The sequence below is a fragment of the Dipodomys ordii genome, unplaced genomic scaffold (assembly GCF_000151885.1).
Source record: "Dipodomys ordii isolate 6190 unplaced genomic scaffold, Dord_2.0 Scaffold6, whole genome shotgun sequence".
Taxonomy (NCBI): domain Eukaryota; kingdom Metazoa; phylum Chordata; class Mammalia; order Rodentia; family Heteromyidae; genus Dipodomys; species Dipodomys ordii.
In genome coordinates this window covers 6,425,278-6,442,951 of record NW_012267222.1, presented here as the reverse complement: position 1 = coordinate 6,442,951, position 17,674 = coordinate 6,425,278, and the positions used below count along the sequence as shown (strand labels likewise).

The window sequence follows — 17,674 nt, the reverse complement described above, 5'->3', positions numbered from 1 at the left end:
AACAACCTCTTCTTCAAACTCAACCTGCGTTCTTTCAGCCAAGACCCCAAATTTTCAATTAGAATAATTTAATTCACAATTCCATTTGTAACTCACAAAGCTGGGGAGGGAATGGCTTTGTTCTTCTTTAGCATCATACATTGCTAGTGGTAAAATTTTTTTTTGTCAGTCCAGAGTATTAATACAGCTTAAAGCTAAGAACAGAGTGGAAGAGAGTCCCATTTCTATGCACTTTAGGTTTCACTGAAAAGATGACATTTACGTGGTTGTGATATTTAATTTATCACAGAGGGTCATGTTGTTTTTTCCTGAAATATCATGATATGGTAAACTTCAACTTTATGAATGAAAGCCTTTCTAATCATTTAACAAACTAAACACTGCACAAAATTTAAAGACTACCATCTTACTAAAGACAATCTACTCAACAATCTAATTACAGAAAGATTACTTTAAAGGTTTTAAAACTAAAAAGAATAATTAACAGTAAGAGATGAAAGTATTCCCAAGTCCTGTGTCAGGCCAGGAGATGAGCTCTGAGAAGATGGGCTCCTATCAGAATGACTTAGAAACCAAACACACTTTTATAGTTGGAAGTTTAAAGTGGGGAGGGAAAAATCACTAGAAGGGTTCAACTCCCAGCACAATGTACATAAAAGCCTGCATGTGCCCTTCACACTATTTACTTAGCGAATCACATTAAATTTATTTACCTCAAAAGTAGAAAGGAGGGGCTGGGAAGGTGGCTCGGTGGTAAGAGTACTTGCCTTGCATGCATGAGGCCCTGAGTTCGATTCCTCAGCACCACATAAGCAGAAAAAGCTGGAAGTGGTGCTGCGGCTCAAGTGGTAGAGCGCTAGCCTTGAGCTGAATTGCTGAAGGACAGCGCCCAGGCCAAGAGTTCAGGACCCACAACCGACCAAAAAAAAAAAAAGTAGAAAGGAAATAAGCTGATGAAGAGATCAAGTGGGGGTGGTATATATCGTAATCACAGCTACTAGGGAGACTGAAGCAAGAAGATCAAAAGTTGAGCTGCGTGAACAACTTAGTGAGACAGTCTCAACTTAAACAAAAATCAAACAAAAATAAAACAAAAATGGGAGTGGGGGAGGGAGGGGTGTAGAGGCCATGTTCCTGGGGATATAACCAGAGGTAGTAGAGCACATATGCGCAAGGCCCTGGGTTCCATCTCTAGTTCCAAAGGGGTAGGTGGGGGAGAAACAAAGAAAAACAGGGCTGAGTACTGGTAGTTCATATTTGCAATCCTAGCTATGCAGATCCAGGCAGACTATTCCAAGAGAATCTTATCTCCAATTACCCAGCAAAAAGACAAAGTAGATATGTGGGTCAAGCAGCAGAGCACCAGCCTTGAGCAAAAAATCTAAGCAAGAGGCCCTGTGCCCAAGCCCCACAACTGTTACTAAGAAAAGGAAGAAAAGGAGGAAGAAGAAGAGGAGGAGGAGGAGGAGGAAGAGGAAGAGGAGGAGGAGGAGGGGGAGGTAGAACAGAGGTAGGAGAAAGAAGAAAAGGAGGAAAACAAGTGTACACATATGCTCCAAAAGATAACCTTATTTTTACAATGCACAGGCCTGAAAGTGTTGAATATAATAAGTAATTGTTAAATTAATGAATATTATCCAAAGATTTTTTTCTAAACTGTTTTTAAATATTTCTAATTATAATCCAATCAACATAAAATAATTTTTCGATAAGGATTGTCTCATGGTCTACTTTATGCTATGCTTTGTAAATCCTTGCTTCCAAAATTTTCAATAGGTCCAATAATTCCAATAGTTCCTACATGTTGTGTAGTCCCTTTAGACAACCCTCCCTGTCTACTCTTGGTGTGACTCTCCTTACAAGACTCCTTCCAAATCTCTATGCACACACTTGGCAGCTGGGGATCCTGTCAATGGAGGTGCACTCACTCTCACAGTGCTTTGGAAAGTCTGTCTCCACTGCTTCTGATTGGGAAGATACCTGCAGATGGGCAAGCAAGCTCTTAGACGCACCAAGGCTTCCTCCTGTAATGCCCAGCCTCCAGCCTCCAGCCTCCAGTAGGGATGGGGGGAGACGTCAAAGGTAATTTTAACAGGTGAAAGCCAAGTTTGCACTCCAAGGTCCTGTCAGTGTTTTTATAGGTGCCAGAAGACACCAGTGGTAGTGAAGAGCGACTTCCAGGTCCTTGGATCATAACCACAGCGTGTGCTCCTCCACGCAACAGCTCCAATGGCAGCCTCCCTCAACACCATAGTAGCAGCCTTGCCAAGTCATTCTTCAATGTTCTAGAAATTCTTCATTTCTGCAGGATTGGCCTTGACAGTCCTTTCAGTGTAGAAGTTCTGTCCTTACCAAATCCATATCTGCTCAAAATTTCTGGAGAATTTTAGCACACACATTGTTACAATATCAACAAATGGACCTTTCAGGGTAAATTGTGTTTTGTTTTAGTGTTGGAGGGGCAGTACTGGGATTTGAACTCAGGCTCTTGCATTTGCAAGGCAAATACTCTCCCACCTGAGCCACACCTCCAGCCCCTATTGCTTTAGTTATTTTTCAGAGAGCATCTCACACTTTGCCTGGATCAGTCTCAGACCTCAGTCCTCTACCTACGCCACCCATACAGCCAGGAGCACAGACATGCACTGCCACATGGGCCTATTCTTGAGATAAAGTCTCATTAACTTTTTTACCCAAGCTGGCATCAAACCACAATCTAACTGTCCCAACTTCCCAAGTAGCAGGAATACAGGCTTGTGCTACCATACCTGGCTTCAAGTTTAGCTTTTTAACACCACAATATAGCAAACTCTCTAATGTAATTCCCTCTTCTCTGTGAGCAATCAGTTTTTTTTCTTTTTTTTTAAATTTATTTATTTATTTTTTATTTGTGAACATACTGTACAGAGGGGTTACAATTACATGGGCAGGATAATGCGTACATTTCTTACCAAGCATTGCAGCCTCCTCCTTTGGTTTACCCTTCACATCCCTTCCCAGCCTCCCCCCTCCCCCCCAGAGCAATCAGTTTTGTGGGGGTTTTTTTGTTGTTGTTTTTTGTTTTTTTTTGCCAGGCTTGAACTCTGGGCCTGGGTGCTGTCCCTCAGCTCTTCAGCTCAAGGCTAGTGCCCTACCACTTGAGCAACAGTGCCCCTTCCAGTTTTCTGGTGATTTATTGGAGACAAGAGTTTCACAGCTTTTCCTGCCCGGGCTGGCTTTGAACCCTGATCCTCAGATCTCAGCCTCCTGAGCAGCTAGGATGACAGGCGTGAGCCACCTGCATCCAGGGAGGAATCAGTTCTAAGACCCCCCACCCCCAGTGGATGCCTGACCCTCAGTAGAGAGCACTACTCTCTACGTATGTTGTTTTTTCCTGTGATAAAGTTTAGTTTATAAATTAGGCATAGTAAGATGGGCATTTGTAGCTCATGCCCATAATCCTAGCTTCTCCAGGAGAACTGCGGTTTGAAGCCAGCCTAGGCAGGAAAGTCTGTGAGTCTCTTACCTTCAATTAAATCACAAAAAAAGCCAGAAGTGGCACTATGGCTCAAGTGATAGAGCATTAGCCTTGAATAAAAAGCTCAGGGACAGCACTCAGGCCCAGAGTTCAAGCCTCAGGACTGGAGGACGGGGGGTGGGGGGGAAGAAGCATAATGAGACATTAGCAACAAATTATACAGTAGAACAAAGTAACCGTTTTTCTATAATAAAAAATTAAGTTATAGTTTCTCTCTCGCTACTTCCCCCTACCCTTAAAAATATGTTGTACATGGCACACATGTGATGACTGAGCTAGAACAGTGCTATAAAAGGACAGGAGGCAAGGTGACTATTAAGCACGGCGGTGCTGGCTGCCTGGATACAAATAGTGAGATGAGACTATGTGTCTGGTACCTGCAATGGCTGCTAGGTGACTCACAGTGGGTGGGACATACAGAGGGGATCCACTGGACAAGGGAGGAGTCATGTCCCAGGAAAGACAGAGTAGAAAGGCTCGAGTATTCATTAACCTACTCAGAACAGCACACATCGTTTCTGTTTTCTTTTTGTCTTATTTGTTCATTTATGTTTTGGGGAGGGTAAGGGGAGAATAGAAATGGAAGGCCAAAGGGTGAACAAATGCAACAGTGGTATTCACTAGACACTATGTTGAAAATGAACTATACAACTTGTGGGTGGGAATGGGAGGGAAAAACTGGGAGAGAGTGAGGGAAGGGGTGTCCAAAAAGGAATGTTACCTTTACCTGACTTATGTAACTGAAACCTCTCTGTATATCACCTTTACAATAACAATTTTTAAAAATCTTGGGACTGGGAAGGTGGCTCAGTGGTAGAGCGCTTGCCTTGCATGCCTGAGGCCCTGGGTTCAGTTCCTCAGCACCGCATAAGCAAAAAGAAAAAAGCCAGAAGTGGCACTGTGGCTCAAGTGGTAGAGCGCTAGCCGTGAGCTGAAGAGCTGAGGGACAGTGCCCATGCCCAGAGTTCAGGCCCCACGACCGGACCCCCCCCAAAAAAAAATCTTAAAGAATGACACACGAAAACTTACAAACTGTTTATTCATAGAAATTTTCCATTTCATGTTTTTATTCTATGGTTGACTGCACATAACTGAAACCACAAACAGAAACACTGCAGTGAGGGACTACTGGACAGTCTATAGAGAATATATCTTTGAAAGCCAAGCACTATGGCTTTAGCCTTTAATCCTAGCTACTTAGAAAGCTGAGATCTGAGGACTGTGGTTTGAAGCCAGCCTGGGCAAGAAAGTCAACGAGACTCTTATCACCAGTTAACCAGCAAAAAGAAAAGCTGGAAGCAGAGGTATGGATCAAGTGGTAGAGAACTAGCCTTGAGCAAAAAAGCAAAGTAAGAGCTCAAGGCCCTGAATTCAAGTACCAGTACCAGCACACACATATACATGCACAAACATACACTGTTACCTTCAATTAAGACCTCACTTTAATACTAGGCACTTTTCATATTATTTTTAATTCTGGCAAGAATCTTTTACAGCAAATACTACCCAACTTTATAGATAAAGAAACCAAAACACAGTGAAGTTAAATATTATTTGCAATACCACACAGCTAGAAAGCAGTTGAGGCTGGGGTGTGAACCCATGTAGTCTCACTATGGCCTCCCAGGCCAAGGTGTTCAAGATGACTATTGTTTACCCTCTCTGAAGACTGCTTCCACATGGTTGTACCAGTGGGAAGTATGACACTGCATCTTCTGATATTCTGGATTTTCTGAGCACAGAACACTGGCTGCACTCATGCCTGAGTGGTAATAACATAAAATAGTATAACCACTTTAACAGGCAGTTTGCAAATTTCTGAAAAAGTTAAAGAAACACACTGCCTTTTGATCTAGTTCTGTCTAGTTCTAGATGTCTACCTAGGAGATATATACAGCCTACCAAGACTTAATGTCCACAGACTTAAAAACTAGTTTTAAAATGATGATCACTGCACCCAATAGAATACTATGCAGCCGAAGAAAAGAACAAAACAAACCTGCATGCCAATGTGAAATGACAGCCAAGATACAAAGCCAAGTACAAAGGCAAAGAGTAAAACCACTGACTGTATTTAAGTATTAGTGTTTCTGTGAGGAGAGTAATACATATTGACATGCTTTTATATAGCTAGATTATCTCTGTAATGATACATAAGGAAGTTAGCAGTATCCTCTGGGAAAGAAAATGGAGCAAAGAACAGGAAGGAGAAGAGAAGGGCTTTTTTTTCCCACTGTATAACCTACTTGACTGTTTGAATTTCTAAAACATGTGGCCTAATTTTCCAAAAAGTAATTTTTTAAAGGTTAATAACGCTAAGACACATGACAGTGTCACATTTATCATTTGGTTTTTCTTTATAGTATTGCTGCAGACACACAAATTTAAGAATCAGGCTTTATTTTCAGGAAAAACAACAAAGTAATTGGGTAAATCCAAAAGAGCTCTCTATAATCAAGCTGCTCTTTGCCAACCCCCTCCCAAGACCCAGCCTTCTGGGGTACTGATTGCTATCAGCTCCCTCTGAATGGAGAAGCTATGTCGCGTCCACGCAGCTTTCAGCTGAGCTAGCTGCTGTGTGGCTCATCCTGGATGCTGAGAGAAATCTGTGGAGTTCAAGACAAGTTTGGATAACAAGGGGAGTGAGAAAATTGATGGGGGGGAACCAGTCAGTGTGATGAATTGGCTGGTCCAGAACAGCAGGTGACAGATATGCAGATGCAAGACTGGCAGGGAGGGAAGATGGTCCATGCACAACAGATGGATGGAGATGCTCAATCATCCTCAGGAGTAAGAACACAGCCCTGTCTCCTCCAGCCCTGGCTCCCTACGTACCTACAGGGCACAGCCCCCACTCCCAGAGGCTCTGCTCACTGGCCCCACGCAGGCAGGATAAGGGTAGAAAGAGCAGGAGGTGGGACAGAAATACCACTCTATAGCAGGCTAAACTTGGAAGACAATTGCTGTTTCTAACTTTGCCATCTTTTTCCAGCTTCCAAAGATAGTCCCATTTGTCTTAGTGGCCTGTACTCCTGAGGACAGCTTTCACTCCTAGGGTGACCTGTTTGCTCAGGACTGAGGAGTCTCTCATGAGAAGTAAAGTGTAAAACCAGCCAGTCCCAGACTGGAGCTGCTGGCCACTCAACCCCTGGCCTGCTGTCCTATTCTTACCATCACAGTCAGTGACAAAGAACTCAATCAATCTGATTGAGTTTGTGATGGAAAAGAATTCCAGAAGTAGGGAGGGTGCTTTCTTCCTTCAGTCATCTAGTAGTAACAGAGAGGTAAGAATAATCAGAAAAAGTACCAGATGCTGGTGGCTCATACCTGTAATCCCAGCTACTCAGGAGGCTGAGATCTGAGGATCACAGTTCAAAGCCAGCTCAGGTAGGAAAGGCTATGAGACCCTTATTTCCAATTAAAGAAAATTGGAAATGGCGCTATGGCTCAAAGTGGTAAAGCACTAGCCTTGAGCAGAAGAGGGACAGCACCCTGAGTTCAAGCCCTATAACCAATAGAGAAAGAGAGGTGGGGAGGGGGAGAGGGAAAGGGAGAGGGGGAGAGAGAGAAAGAGGGGGGGGGAAACCATTGAATTAGGGCTGAGCGTGGCTCAGTGGCAGAACACTTGCCTGACATTCTCAAGGCCCCAGGTTTGATCTACAGCAATCCTCCAAAAAGAAAGAAAAAGGAGAAAAACTAATAATAAATATCCCACTCAACTCTAGTCTCTTCTCAGAAAAGGAAGAACATCTTAAGAAATTCTAAATATTATACACGGGGCTCATACACCAGCAAACACAGTGAGGAATCTGAATCTTGATGCCATAATCCATGAACAAAGACTCAGAAGAGCCAGACGACCCCTCGCAGGCCCAATACTTCTTTCAGCTCAGCTGCAGGAATCCCAGGGAGGAGGAAATGGCTGCGGTACAGCAAGGGATGGAGGCTGGCAAGATGTCTGCGCCCTGCCCCATACTATCTGCCGGACCCCAGCTCTAGGAACAAAAGCTTTCTAAAACAGACTCCAGCTTCACTAAGACACATTAAAGAATTAATTATAAGTAAAGCTGAAGGAGAAAATTAATTTTAGAAACACAAGAGGTTACTTTTTTTTTCCTGGAGATGGGGGAGGAAATGGTTATTTTCGTTTTCATCCTGGGGGCACAGGCGGGAGCTGTCCAGTCGATAACCTGGCCATCAGAACAAGGTTTGTAATTAAAAGGTCAGTGACCTGGAAAGCCAGGGCCCCACTCCCAGAGCTTCTCAGTAATGACGGAGCTATTAAATTAAGACTGTTATGAAATCAATGCTAAAAAAGCTTTCATGGTAACGAGATTCCATTCAAGGACATGCAAACTACCTCATGAAATGAACGTAAATGATAAAAAAGAGAGAGAGAGAAAAGTAATAAAAGAGAGTTAAATTGAAATCTGTGTAAGAATTTACTCCCCCTTAAAATTAACTCCAGTGAGAAAAGCCCTTCACCTCTACCCCATCACCAAGGCTGAGACCATCAGTTAGGTTTCTTCCTCAAGTTCATTTCCAAGCAGGAGGCAGTTTTGCTACTGGAGGTTGGTTTTCAGGAAAAGAAAGATAGGATATAGATTCATATTTTAGAATGAAAAAGTATAGTAGTGCATTTTAGTTGCTTAGTTTCCTCCTCCACCCTAGGACTACTTTATTAGATGAAACATGGGGGGGGGGCCTTTATGTGCACACTTCAGAATGACATAATATGGAAAAAGATCACCCTGGCAGGATTAGGCAGAAAAACACACAATGGTCATCTTTTCTAGAAGCATGGTCTCTGACAGGTACGTGTCAAGGTAGTCCAAAGATAGCGCCCCACCCCCACCTCTCCTTTTCCACATTAACAGGCATCACTACTTTTGCCCACTTCGCATATAGTAGCCAAACATGGTTGGGAGTAGACTGCTGCCTGCGCTTTGTGGTTGGATAGGGTGTCAGATCAACATAAGGCTATTGGCAACAACTTCCAAGCCCTGAACTTTTCAAACTGATTCTACTGCTGTTTTTAAATTACTCTGTCCTCCTGGATTGCAGCCTGCTTACAGCCCCAGATATACTGCCTGCCTGGCAAGAAAGGCTTCTATATATAGACCAGTTGTATGAGGGCCTAAGCCCCACACAGCCCAATTACCGCAACGTGGGGCCGACTCTGTAGTGACTTGTCATTTGGAGAATCCAGTAGCTGAAAGAAAAAACTGAAGCATCCATTCTAATAATCTAGAAGTAAACAGCTGATTTTCCCTTTCATAAAAAAGTTCTGATAGAAGAAATGTTATAAATTATACAAAATGGCGGCAGAAACTTCAAAAAAATGATAAATGATTCTAATAACTCCATGATTTTCATTAATGACTCCATCTTCAGACTTTAAAACACTGAAAAGAGATCTCAAAACAAGAAACCAAAACCCAAACAAGACAGACCTCTGTGAACCAAGTTCTTCCATTCCTAATCCAATCCATGCCCCTCTCTTCCCCACCAGACAACTCAACACTTAACCTGTCAAGAACACAGGCAGATGCAGCCCTGCTTGGGCTGTGGTTTCACAATAAACTCAGTTGATGTGCCCAAAGTAACCTTCATTTTCCACTGAACCGACATATACTGCAGGACCTCAATTTCTTTATTAAATATTAGATAATATAAAAAAAAACAAAATTGGATTTGCCTTTTCAGGAAAGAGATGTTTATTAATAAAAAAAAAGAAGAAAAAGAAAGTCAAAATTATAATTCAAGACAGTGCTCCACTGCAATTCCCTGAAGTGACATTTGCTAGGAAAAGCCAAGGCTATGTACAGTAGCTGGGAGCTCTTCCAAAGCCAGCGCCCCAAGCCCAGCAATGACCCTGCAGGGAGACGGAGAGTGAAGATGCCAGAGCCTCAGTCCCTCTTGCCCTGGTGACCAGCAAAGCCAACTCTCTCCCTTTCCATTACTACAGTTAGGGACAGGGGAAAAGCTCCTCCCTCCTCCCCATCAGAGATCCTGCCAAGCTGATCATGTAAGTCTGACTCAACCAAGAAACAGCGGAAATTAAAAAAGTGAAGTTTAAATCTGTGAAGGGGCTCTTCTTCCCCAGATGCCGATCAAACCTTGGAATTCTCTGCCCAGAAAAGGTCCTGCCAGAACTTACTCTATTGGGATTCAACTCGGAAATGGGTAATTACGGACTGAAGCAGCATTTTAGAGGATAATGGAGATGGGTGATTAGCTTCAGTGATTCTGGGCTTAAGTACAGGGTAAACTTGTGTGGTTCTCTTTAGAGCAAAAGAAGGTAGCCTCTCATGGTTCTGAATGCCCACAATCCTAAAAACTCTAACCTTAATTAGGGGTCCATCCCACCAACAAATATTCATCTCCCTCAAGTCCTTTCTCACATGCTGACCTCTCAGTCTCTGACATGCACACTGTTATTCCACACCATGAGGATAACCCTCACCCCCCATGACATCTGACTTGTCTTTCACTGGCACGTGACACACCATTCACTTCACTATTCCATTAGAACTGAAGATGGGTGAGGCCAGGATTTTGTCTGTCCTATTCTGATCTCAGCAAATCCCCAGTGGGGAGAGCACAGTATAGCACAAGGTGCATGCTCACTCTTAGGTGAACTGATTAATCAATCAGTAGAGCTTAAAAAAAAAAAAAGCAACAAATAATGACTACACAAAACAGTTTCTTCTCTATAGTAATTAAGAGCCAAGTGACTCAAAAGACACACATTCTCTCTCTCTCTCTCTCTCTCTCCCGACCCTCCCTCTCTCTCCTCTGTGTGTGTGTGTGTGTGTGTGTGTGTGTGTGTGTGTGTGTGTCTTTTCCCTTTTCTCTGTCTCTTCTCTCCCTCTCCCAGTCAGGGATTTATTAAAATTAAACAGATTAGATGGAGCTCCTGATACTAAAACTGCTCAGCAAAGCCTGCGGTGGGGAAGTGCCGAGCAAACACCAGAGACATTTGTCTCTAAATTGCTCTAAATACCTTCTGCAAATGAAATTCTAACCCAGCTGCGTTTGAGAGAAAATGAGGACTAGCTGGTCATTGTCGGTGGAGAAGAAGATCAGACAGTTATAATATTGCACAATATACTGGGCTAAGGATCTCTGGGCAACCATAGATTTTGTCTCAGGTTACCCCGGGTAATCGGCTCAGCTTTTAGGCTCAGCTTTCCCCAGCTTCAATGCTTTGATGAGAGAGCTGAAATCCCTAAGCTTTTATGATTAATTACTCCCCATAGGTACACATATTTCAAGGAAAAACTCTTTTATGGCATGATGCTTGCAGAGTGGAGAGGCCAGCCAACACACTCCAAATTTTAATAATCTCTTAATGATGGGGGGGGGGGACGCGAGAATGATGCAGCCAGTCAGCAAGCACGAAGCACCCCTCACCAACTCTGTCCAAGGGACTCAGCCCTGCGGCGGCAGCTAAACAGCTGCCTGTGAATGAAATATTTGGGCTCAATTGAGCCTGGGATACAACTGAGTAAGTGACAAAACAGTCCAGCAGGACCATTTAAGTGAGATGTCACAAGAGCCCTAGGAAATGCAACCAAAGTACTTCATGGTCTATTCCAGCCAAAAACAACTGAAACACCAGAATTCTGAAGTCAAGGTTTCGGGGAGGGGGTGTGCAGGGGTGTGGGTGTGGGCGTGTGCATGCGTGCATGCGTGCGTGCGTGCGTGCATGCATGCATGCATGTTTGTGTGACTTGAATTCATGGCTTTACCCTTTCACTTGGCTTTTTCATTCAAGGTTGGCGCTCTACAATTTAAGCTACAGCTCTACTTCCAAGATTTCAGCTTTAAAAATAAACAAGTTGTGTTTGTGGGGAAAAGAAAACTGACTTCCCTCACCCCTCATGTAACATAAAAGCCTTTAAACAACTTCCTTGATTTCTAGAAAATTAAATGCTCCATGAATGAAAAGTCTAGTTTCTTTTCTGGGTAACTAGTTGGTTTTATTTCACACACACATTAAAAGAAAATATCCCAAATTCCAACAAAACCAGAATAGATTCTATCTGCTTCAGACAATATTGAATTTGTCAGGATTCATTTTATCCCTGTTATGAAATACCATAAAACCAGTAGTTTACCACTTCAATCCGTAAATCACGCTGGCCCAGGCTTGACCTCATCCTGACCTTGGTTATTCATCTTGTTTCCCCTGTCCATCACTTCTTTCTTCCTCATTCTTTACTGAAGCAGCTGGGCTCCTAGTCTAAAGCAGGTCATTCTGCAGCCAGAGTCACTGACAGAAGAATGGACAACCAGAAAGCAGAAGTTTTCCACAGGCTTAGTCAATGGGCCAATTTTGTTACTGAATACTGCCTTTACCACGATGGCCTTGGCCTTTTATCTAATGCATGATTATCCCAATTATGTAATCTCTCAGCTCCACTGTTAGGAAAGAAACCTGCATTCCCATTGGGGGTGCTTACCTCAACCAGCCCCCTACCATACATAATCCTTGATGTAAGCACTATGTGCAATTCCATATTTTCACCTGCCCCAGCCCCTCCACACAGCCATGGAAACCCATACCTTTCTTCTTAAGAAACGCTCTCCTGGTTGCAAGCGGACTCTGACGGACCCGGGAATTCTGTAGGAACTTCACTGCTGTGGCAATCTGGTGGGCAAGATCAAACAGAGCAGAAGAGCAACTTCATAATCTAATAATAATCAAGATGAAAAATACTACAAGTTCCTAGAGTCACAGAACAAATATACTGTTGTGATCAGATGTATAACTAGATGTATAACTTCAATTTAAAATGTGAGATTGGGTGTTTCCCTTTCTTCACTGACTTCCTATATCTGAGTCAATCAAATGTAATCTCCTCCGCCTAGCTTTCCAGATCCCATCTCCCCTAATGGAGCAGCTGTTTTTTTTCAGTGTTAGACTTGAACCTAAGACCTTGCACATCCTCGCGAAGCACTCAACCACTAAGCTATATCCCAAATCCTTGGTTTTTCAGGACAAGGTTTCCCTATGTAGCCCAGGCTGACCTCAAATCCGTGGTCCTCTTGCCTCCAACTCTTATGTGCTACCTGGTGTTCAAGCTGCTTCTTCAACCATACTCATTCAGTTACTACCTGGTGTCACGCATGCCCTCTTGCTGGAAGGCATTGCCTTCCCACCACTGTCTACACACTTCACACACCACCACCACCAGCAGCAGCAGCACCAGCACAGATCTTTTATAGCCTGCTCTGACTTAAGAGTCTTCCCCAAATAAGCAAGCCATCTCTGATCTCCCATTTCTCTTACATTCTTCAATGTTATAGTGTGTACCATATAATTGAAGACATAATTATACTGTTTCCTCAGGTTCAGGCTGTCTTCCCAATCATACTGCAAGCAACTGAGGGGAAGAGACTGTGCCCCTGTACAGAGAGCATGGCAGAGTACCAAGCATACAGAGGACAGAGGGGCTTGTATAAGAGGGGACACAGGTGGCCAAATGCATTGTCCCTTTGAATTCAAAGGGCAAACTTTTAGATTTCCTGGCTAAAAGCTGAGAGACTGACAGATTACCTACCTACCTCTAGAAATGAATATTATTTAATGAAACCTTCATATCTACAAATAAGCTGAGTAGGGGATGGAAGAGACACTGCTGAAGATATTAACCTTCCCATCACTCAGCACACTCAGGGCGTGTGCTTACATGCTGCCTGTCTGCTCTCCACAGCAGACACTGGTCCTACAGGAAGGGAGCACCAGTCTGCCCTAGGTAGAAAAGTGTCTGTTTTAAATGACTGGCACTATTCATCTCATCATAACCAAAAGAATAGGGCTGGGATGTAGCTCAGTGGCAAAGCACTTGCCTAGCAAGTACAAGGTCATGGGTTCGATCCCCAGTACCAAAAGAAAAGACAAAAGAAATCAAAAGAATAATATGGTTTCCTGTTACTGGTACATCAACAGGCTTTGCAGTTCACTTGCAAGCTGTTGAAAAAAAATTTTCAGGGGCCAGGTATAAAGAAATTTTCTAGGATCCTTAAACTAAGGGCAATAGTTGTACCAATATTCAAGCAGAAAGTGCTGGGACTATAAATAAAATTCAAGTTATAAATCATCTCCTTTTCCATATTTTATATGAACTTAATCCTGAGATCAGACAGGCTTTTACAGAAGGAACGATGTCAAGGCAAATCAGAAAGAAAAAGAAAGCCCAAGAAGCTCCTTTATTCTCACTATAATCTTAGACATACCCTGGGCTTTTCCCTCAAGGGTAAGCTGAGTGTCCTAACCTTCCAGATCTGGGTCGGTCACCCATGACACACCCTGGTAGTCCTCAAGAGCCAGGCCAGCCCCCTATGGATGACAACTACAAACAGTACTGACCACCACACTGGGCTACAATGACAATAAACCAGTTTGAGGAAATGTGGGAGTTTCTAGAACCCCAAAACTGCATACCCACCCTTTTGCCCCTCAACCAGCTCATCTCAGGTTATACTAAAAAATCAGGAAAAATCTAACTACAAAAGGAAAGGAAAGGAAGAAGAAGAAGAAGAAGAAGAAAGGCAGGTCTGGTATGATGCTGTGTGCCTGTAATCCCAGTTACCAAGAGGTAGAGAGAGGCAAGAGGATCTCAAGTTCAAAGCCAGTCTGATTTTAAAAGAAAAAGAAAAAAAAGTAGCAAAACCTGTTGTCTCAAAAGAAAAAAGGCTAAAGGTATAGTTTAAGTGTCAGAGCATTTTTGAATTCTCAGTACAGAAAGAAAAAAGACAGAGAAAGGAGGGAAGGTGGGCAGAAGGAAGGGAAGGAAAAGAAAAAAGAAAAGGGAACATGCAGAGGAGGGAAAGAGAAGACAGGACAAGAAGAAACAAAAGAAAAGTGGCAATGACAGAGAAGGGAGGATGGAGGTCGGAGGAAAAAGAAAGGGCTGGAGCTCTAGAAAATGAACGGACAGGTACACATCCCAGACCCCATGGAGTCAACATCAATCTGCATGGCTAAGAAGGCTCAGGAATAATTGTTCATCACATGGCAAAAAAAAAAAAAACTAAAACATGAAAATGACAGACAGTACTGGTATCATTACAACAGTCTCTGCAGCTGTGATACATGCTCCAGGTACCAAAGGAAATGTGGATGTCCAGGTAAGGGCTTAGGCAAGAGATGAGAACAGCACATCTCCTACCACTCACCCTGTAAAACAGAAACCTTCTCTGCATTCTCCAAAATTTCCCGTGACAGAGAAAGAAAACAGAACCCCACCACTAAAACGCCCAGGTTTCCCTTTGCTTTTTTAATATAGTCCTTGGTATATGCATTTCTGGTCAGAGAGCAAAGTTCTGATGGGTTTAATGGTGCACTCAATGCAGTGCTTGGCGCATTCCATCAATTTTTTTTTTAAAAATTGCATCTCTTATTTCTTTAAATACATTAATCAGCCTAGTGTAGGCAAAACGGATCCATCGGACAATGCAATAAACATGAATTATCATCTATCCAACACGCATAATGGCTTAAAAATACATAATAGCAGGTGTAGTTTAAATGATTAGTTATTACACCTGTGGTGGGTCTGATTCAATTGGGAAAAATCATCTTTAATAGGTTAAAAGGTTTAGATCACCATGCTTTCCTTAAAGTGGCTGCAGAGAGGGGATGATGGAGTGCTCTGTCATTAGTAATTCATTTAAGAAAAACATGGGGGATATAGCAAAGAACAGCATAAACGAGCGAATCCAATTTAAACATCAGGTAAAGTAGAAAACACCTTTTAAAAAAGCAAGATAAATGAATTTGGGAGGGAGATGAAATTGACGTATTTATTTTAACGGGAATTTGACAAAGTCCCCAGCACACTTCAAACTTGCAAAAATATGAACAATTTCTTTTAAAGTTTCCATTCACTAATTTCAAGCCATATAAAATAATACTGCCAAACACCTACGTAAAGTGTACTTGGGGCTTGTTTATGTTCCTCCTGATCTTTGTCTGAAAATGCAGTCGACAGGCAAATCACACATTTAACAGCATCCGTATCACTACACCAGCTGCAAAGATAGAAAGCACCCAAACTAATAGCCTCAAGATAATGTGCAGAATAAGAAAGATAACCCAGAAAGCAGCTACATGCAATTGGGAGCATATGAAAATCTTTCTCTTCTTTTCACTAATTATTTCCCAACTACAATCCACTCTTCTCTGTCCCCAGAAGACACTAGCCTTACAATAGGGGGATGGGCTGGGATAGAGCCTGAACATTCTAGAATTTTATAGCCCTATGATTCATAGTCGGTGGTAAAAGATTTCCCCAAACTCCTCACCCATAACGCAGAGATCTTCACCTACTGAATATCTTGACAAGGGTGCTCAGTTTGGGCCTATTGTTGGACACTTTTCATTAACTTCATGAAGCAATTCAACTGACTTTCTTCTGCAGAGGTCCAACACACACACACACACACACTTTTGCTGGATTCCATGATGGGGTGCCTGCAGCCAGGTCCAACACACACACACACACACACACACACACACACACTTTTGCTGGATTCCATGATGGGGTGCCTGCAGCCAGTCCTGTATTATCATTTGCACACACACACACACACACACACACTTTTGCTGGATTCCATGATGGGGTGAACACACACCAGGTCCAACACACACACACACACACACACACACACACACACACACACACACACACACACACTTTTGCTGGATTCCATGATGGGGTGCCTGCAGCCTGTCCTGTATTATCATTTGATTTTCTAATTAGAAGATGAATGTGACTATTCATGGGTTTTATTTGTGCCCAACTAAATTACATAAATTCAGGCCAAATCTTCCGCCTCAATGTCAAAGATGTAAAACGGAGCTGGGAACTTTACTGCACTTGTTGTGGGAGTGCAGCAAGCCAGGGAAAATTCTGGCACAAAGCTCCCGATGCCACTGCCGAACCACTTGCTGTGGAGCCCATGATAAATATGGAATCGGCTCTCTTCTCCCCTCCCCTGACACTGATTGAATTCTTAATGAGTGCATCTAGACTTGTCAATAGCTAGTTTAACAAAATAAAGATGACAAAGTCAGGGGGAAAAAAAAGCAGAAGCAAAGTTTCTCACTCTTCCCAAGTCCTCAGACCTATCATCTAACTACCTGCCCCCCAAAATAAAACAAAACAACCCCGCTACTACCTATGCCATAATTTTAGGGAAATTTGATCATCCTCACTGTTTTATCTCTTTGAAGGTAGACAAAAAAACTGGGGTGTAAAAGAGAAGAGCACATTCTTGCCTTTGCAGAGTTGTAACAATGGCCATACAGAAGTCTCTGCCAGCAATTTTGGGGGGAAAAGGGTGGGGAGACTTCAGGTTGCAAAATACCTTTGGATCTAAGGCAATTGGCCAATTGAGAGAGATTTGTGTTTGAGAGACCTGGATTTGTTACCATATAAATCAGTGGAGTACAGCACACTCAGGGGTTATCTGCTGCAAACTACGTGCTGTTAAATGCACTGTGTGGGGTAAGTAATCCCTGGTGGGAAGAATCCAGGTTCCTGACAGTCTCCACTGAAGAGATGCTTCCGATGTGTTTTCCATTCTCCTACGAAAGATCTGCACATTGTAATCTTGAGCACATACTTTATTTTCTGCTCAAGGGGGACAGAAGAACAGAGCTTGGGCTTTGAGGGAGCCTTAGCACTTTGCACCTGACATGTAAACCTGATGCATTGTCTCCAGTGACACCTATTTGGAATGCCACCAACTCCGGCACTCCTGTGTACTACACACACATCTATCTCCTAAAATGTGAGCATTCATTAGCCATTTTAAAATATTAAAAATATTCAAAAATTAATGACACTTACAACCAAAGCCAAATCCCTTTTAACCCAAAGAGATCACAAGTAGAGGGCAGAGGGAATGACCAATGTGCAGGCCTGAAACTCCACTCAGGCAATACACACCGCTCCCGCGCACTGCTCAGAAGATTAAATTGCCTGTGAAAGCTTCCTCCGCTCTCACTCTAAAGTAGATACCCAGAATCCTGTTAACAAGCCATAGACCAAAGCCAACTCGAGTTTTAACACGGGCTGACTTTAAAAGCCAAGCAGTGCGGAGAAGGAGAGAACCCTCTTGAAGCAGAAATGTTGCATTTTA

The 17,674-nt window shown here is 42.9% G+C and overlaps 1 protein-coding gene across 1 annotated transcript in view; it reads right to left on the bottom strand.

Annotated features, from left to right (window-relative positions):
• The window catches only part of Pex14 (peroxisomal biogenesis factor 14), a 148,418-nt gene that overhangs the window by 77,958 nt on the left and 52,786 nt on the right, over window positions 1-17,674 (bottom strand). Inside the window, exon 3 of the mRNA XM_013032886.1 lies at window positions 12,089-12,173. Coding sequence (XP_012888340.1) covers window positions 12,089-12,173 — 85 coding nt within the window. The remainder of the gene's footprint in view (window positions 1-12,088; window positions 12,174-17,674) is intronic.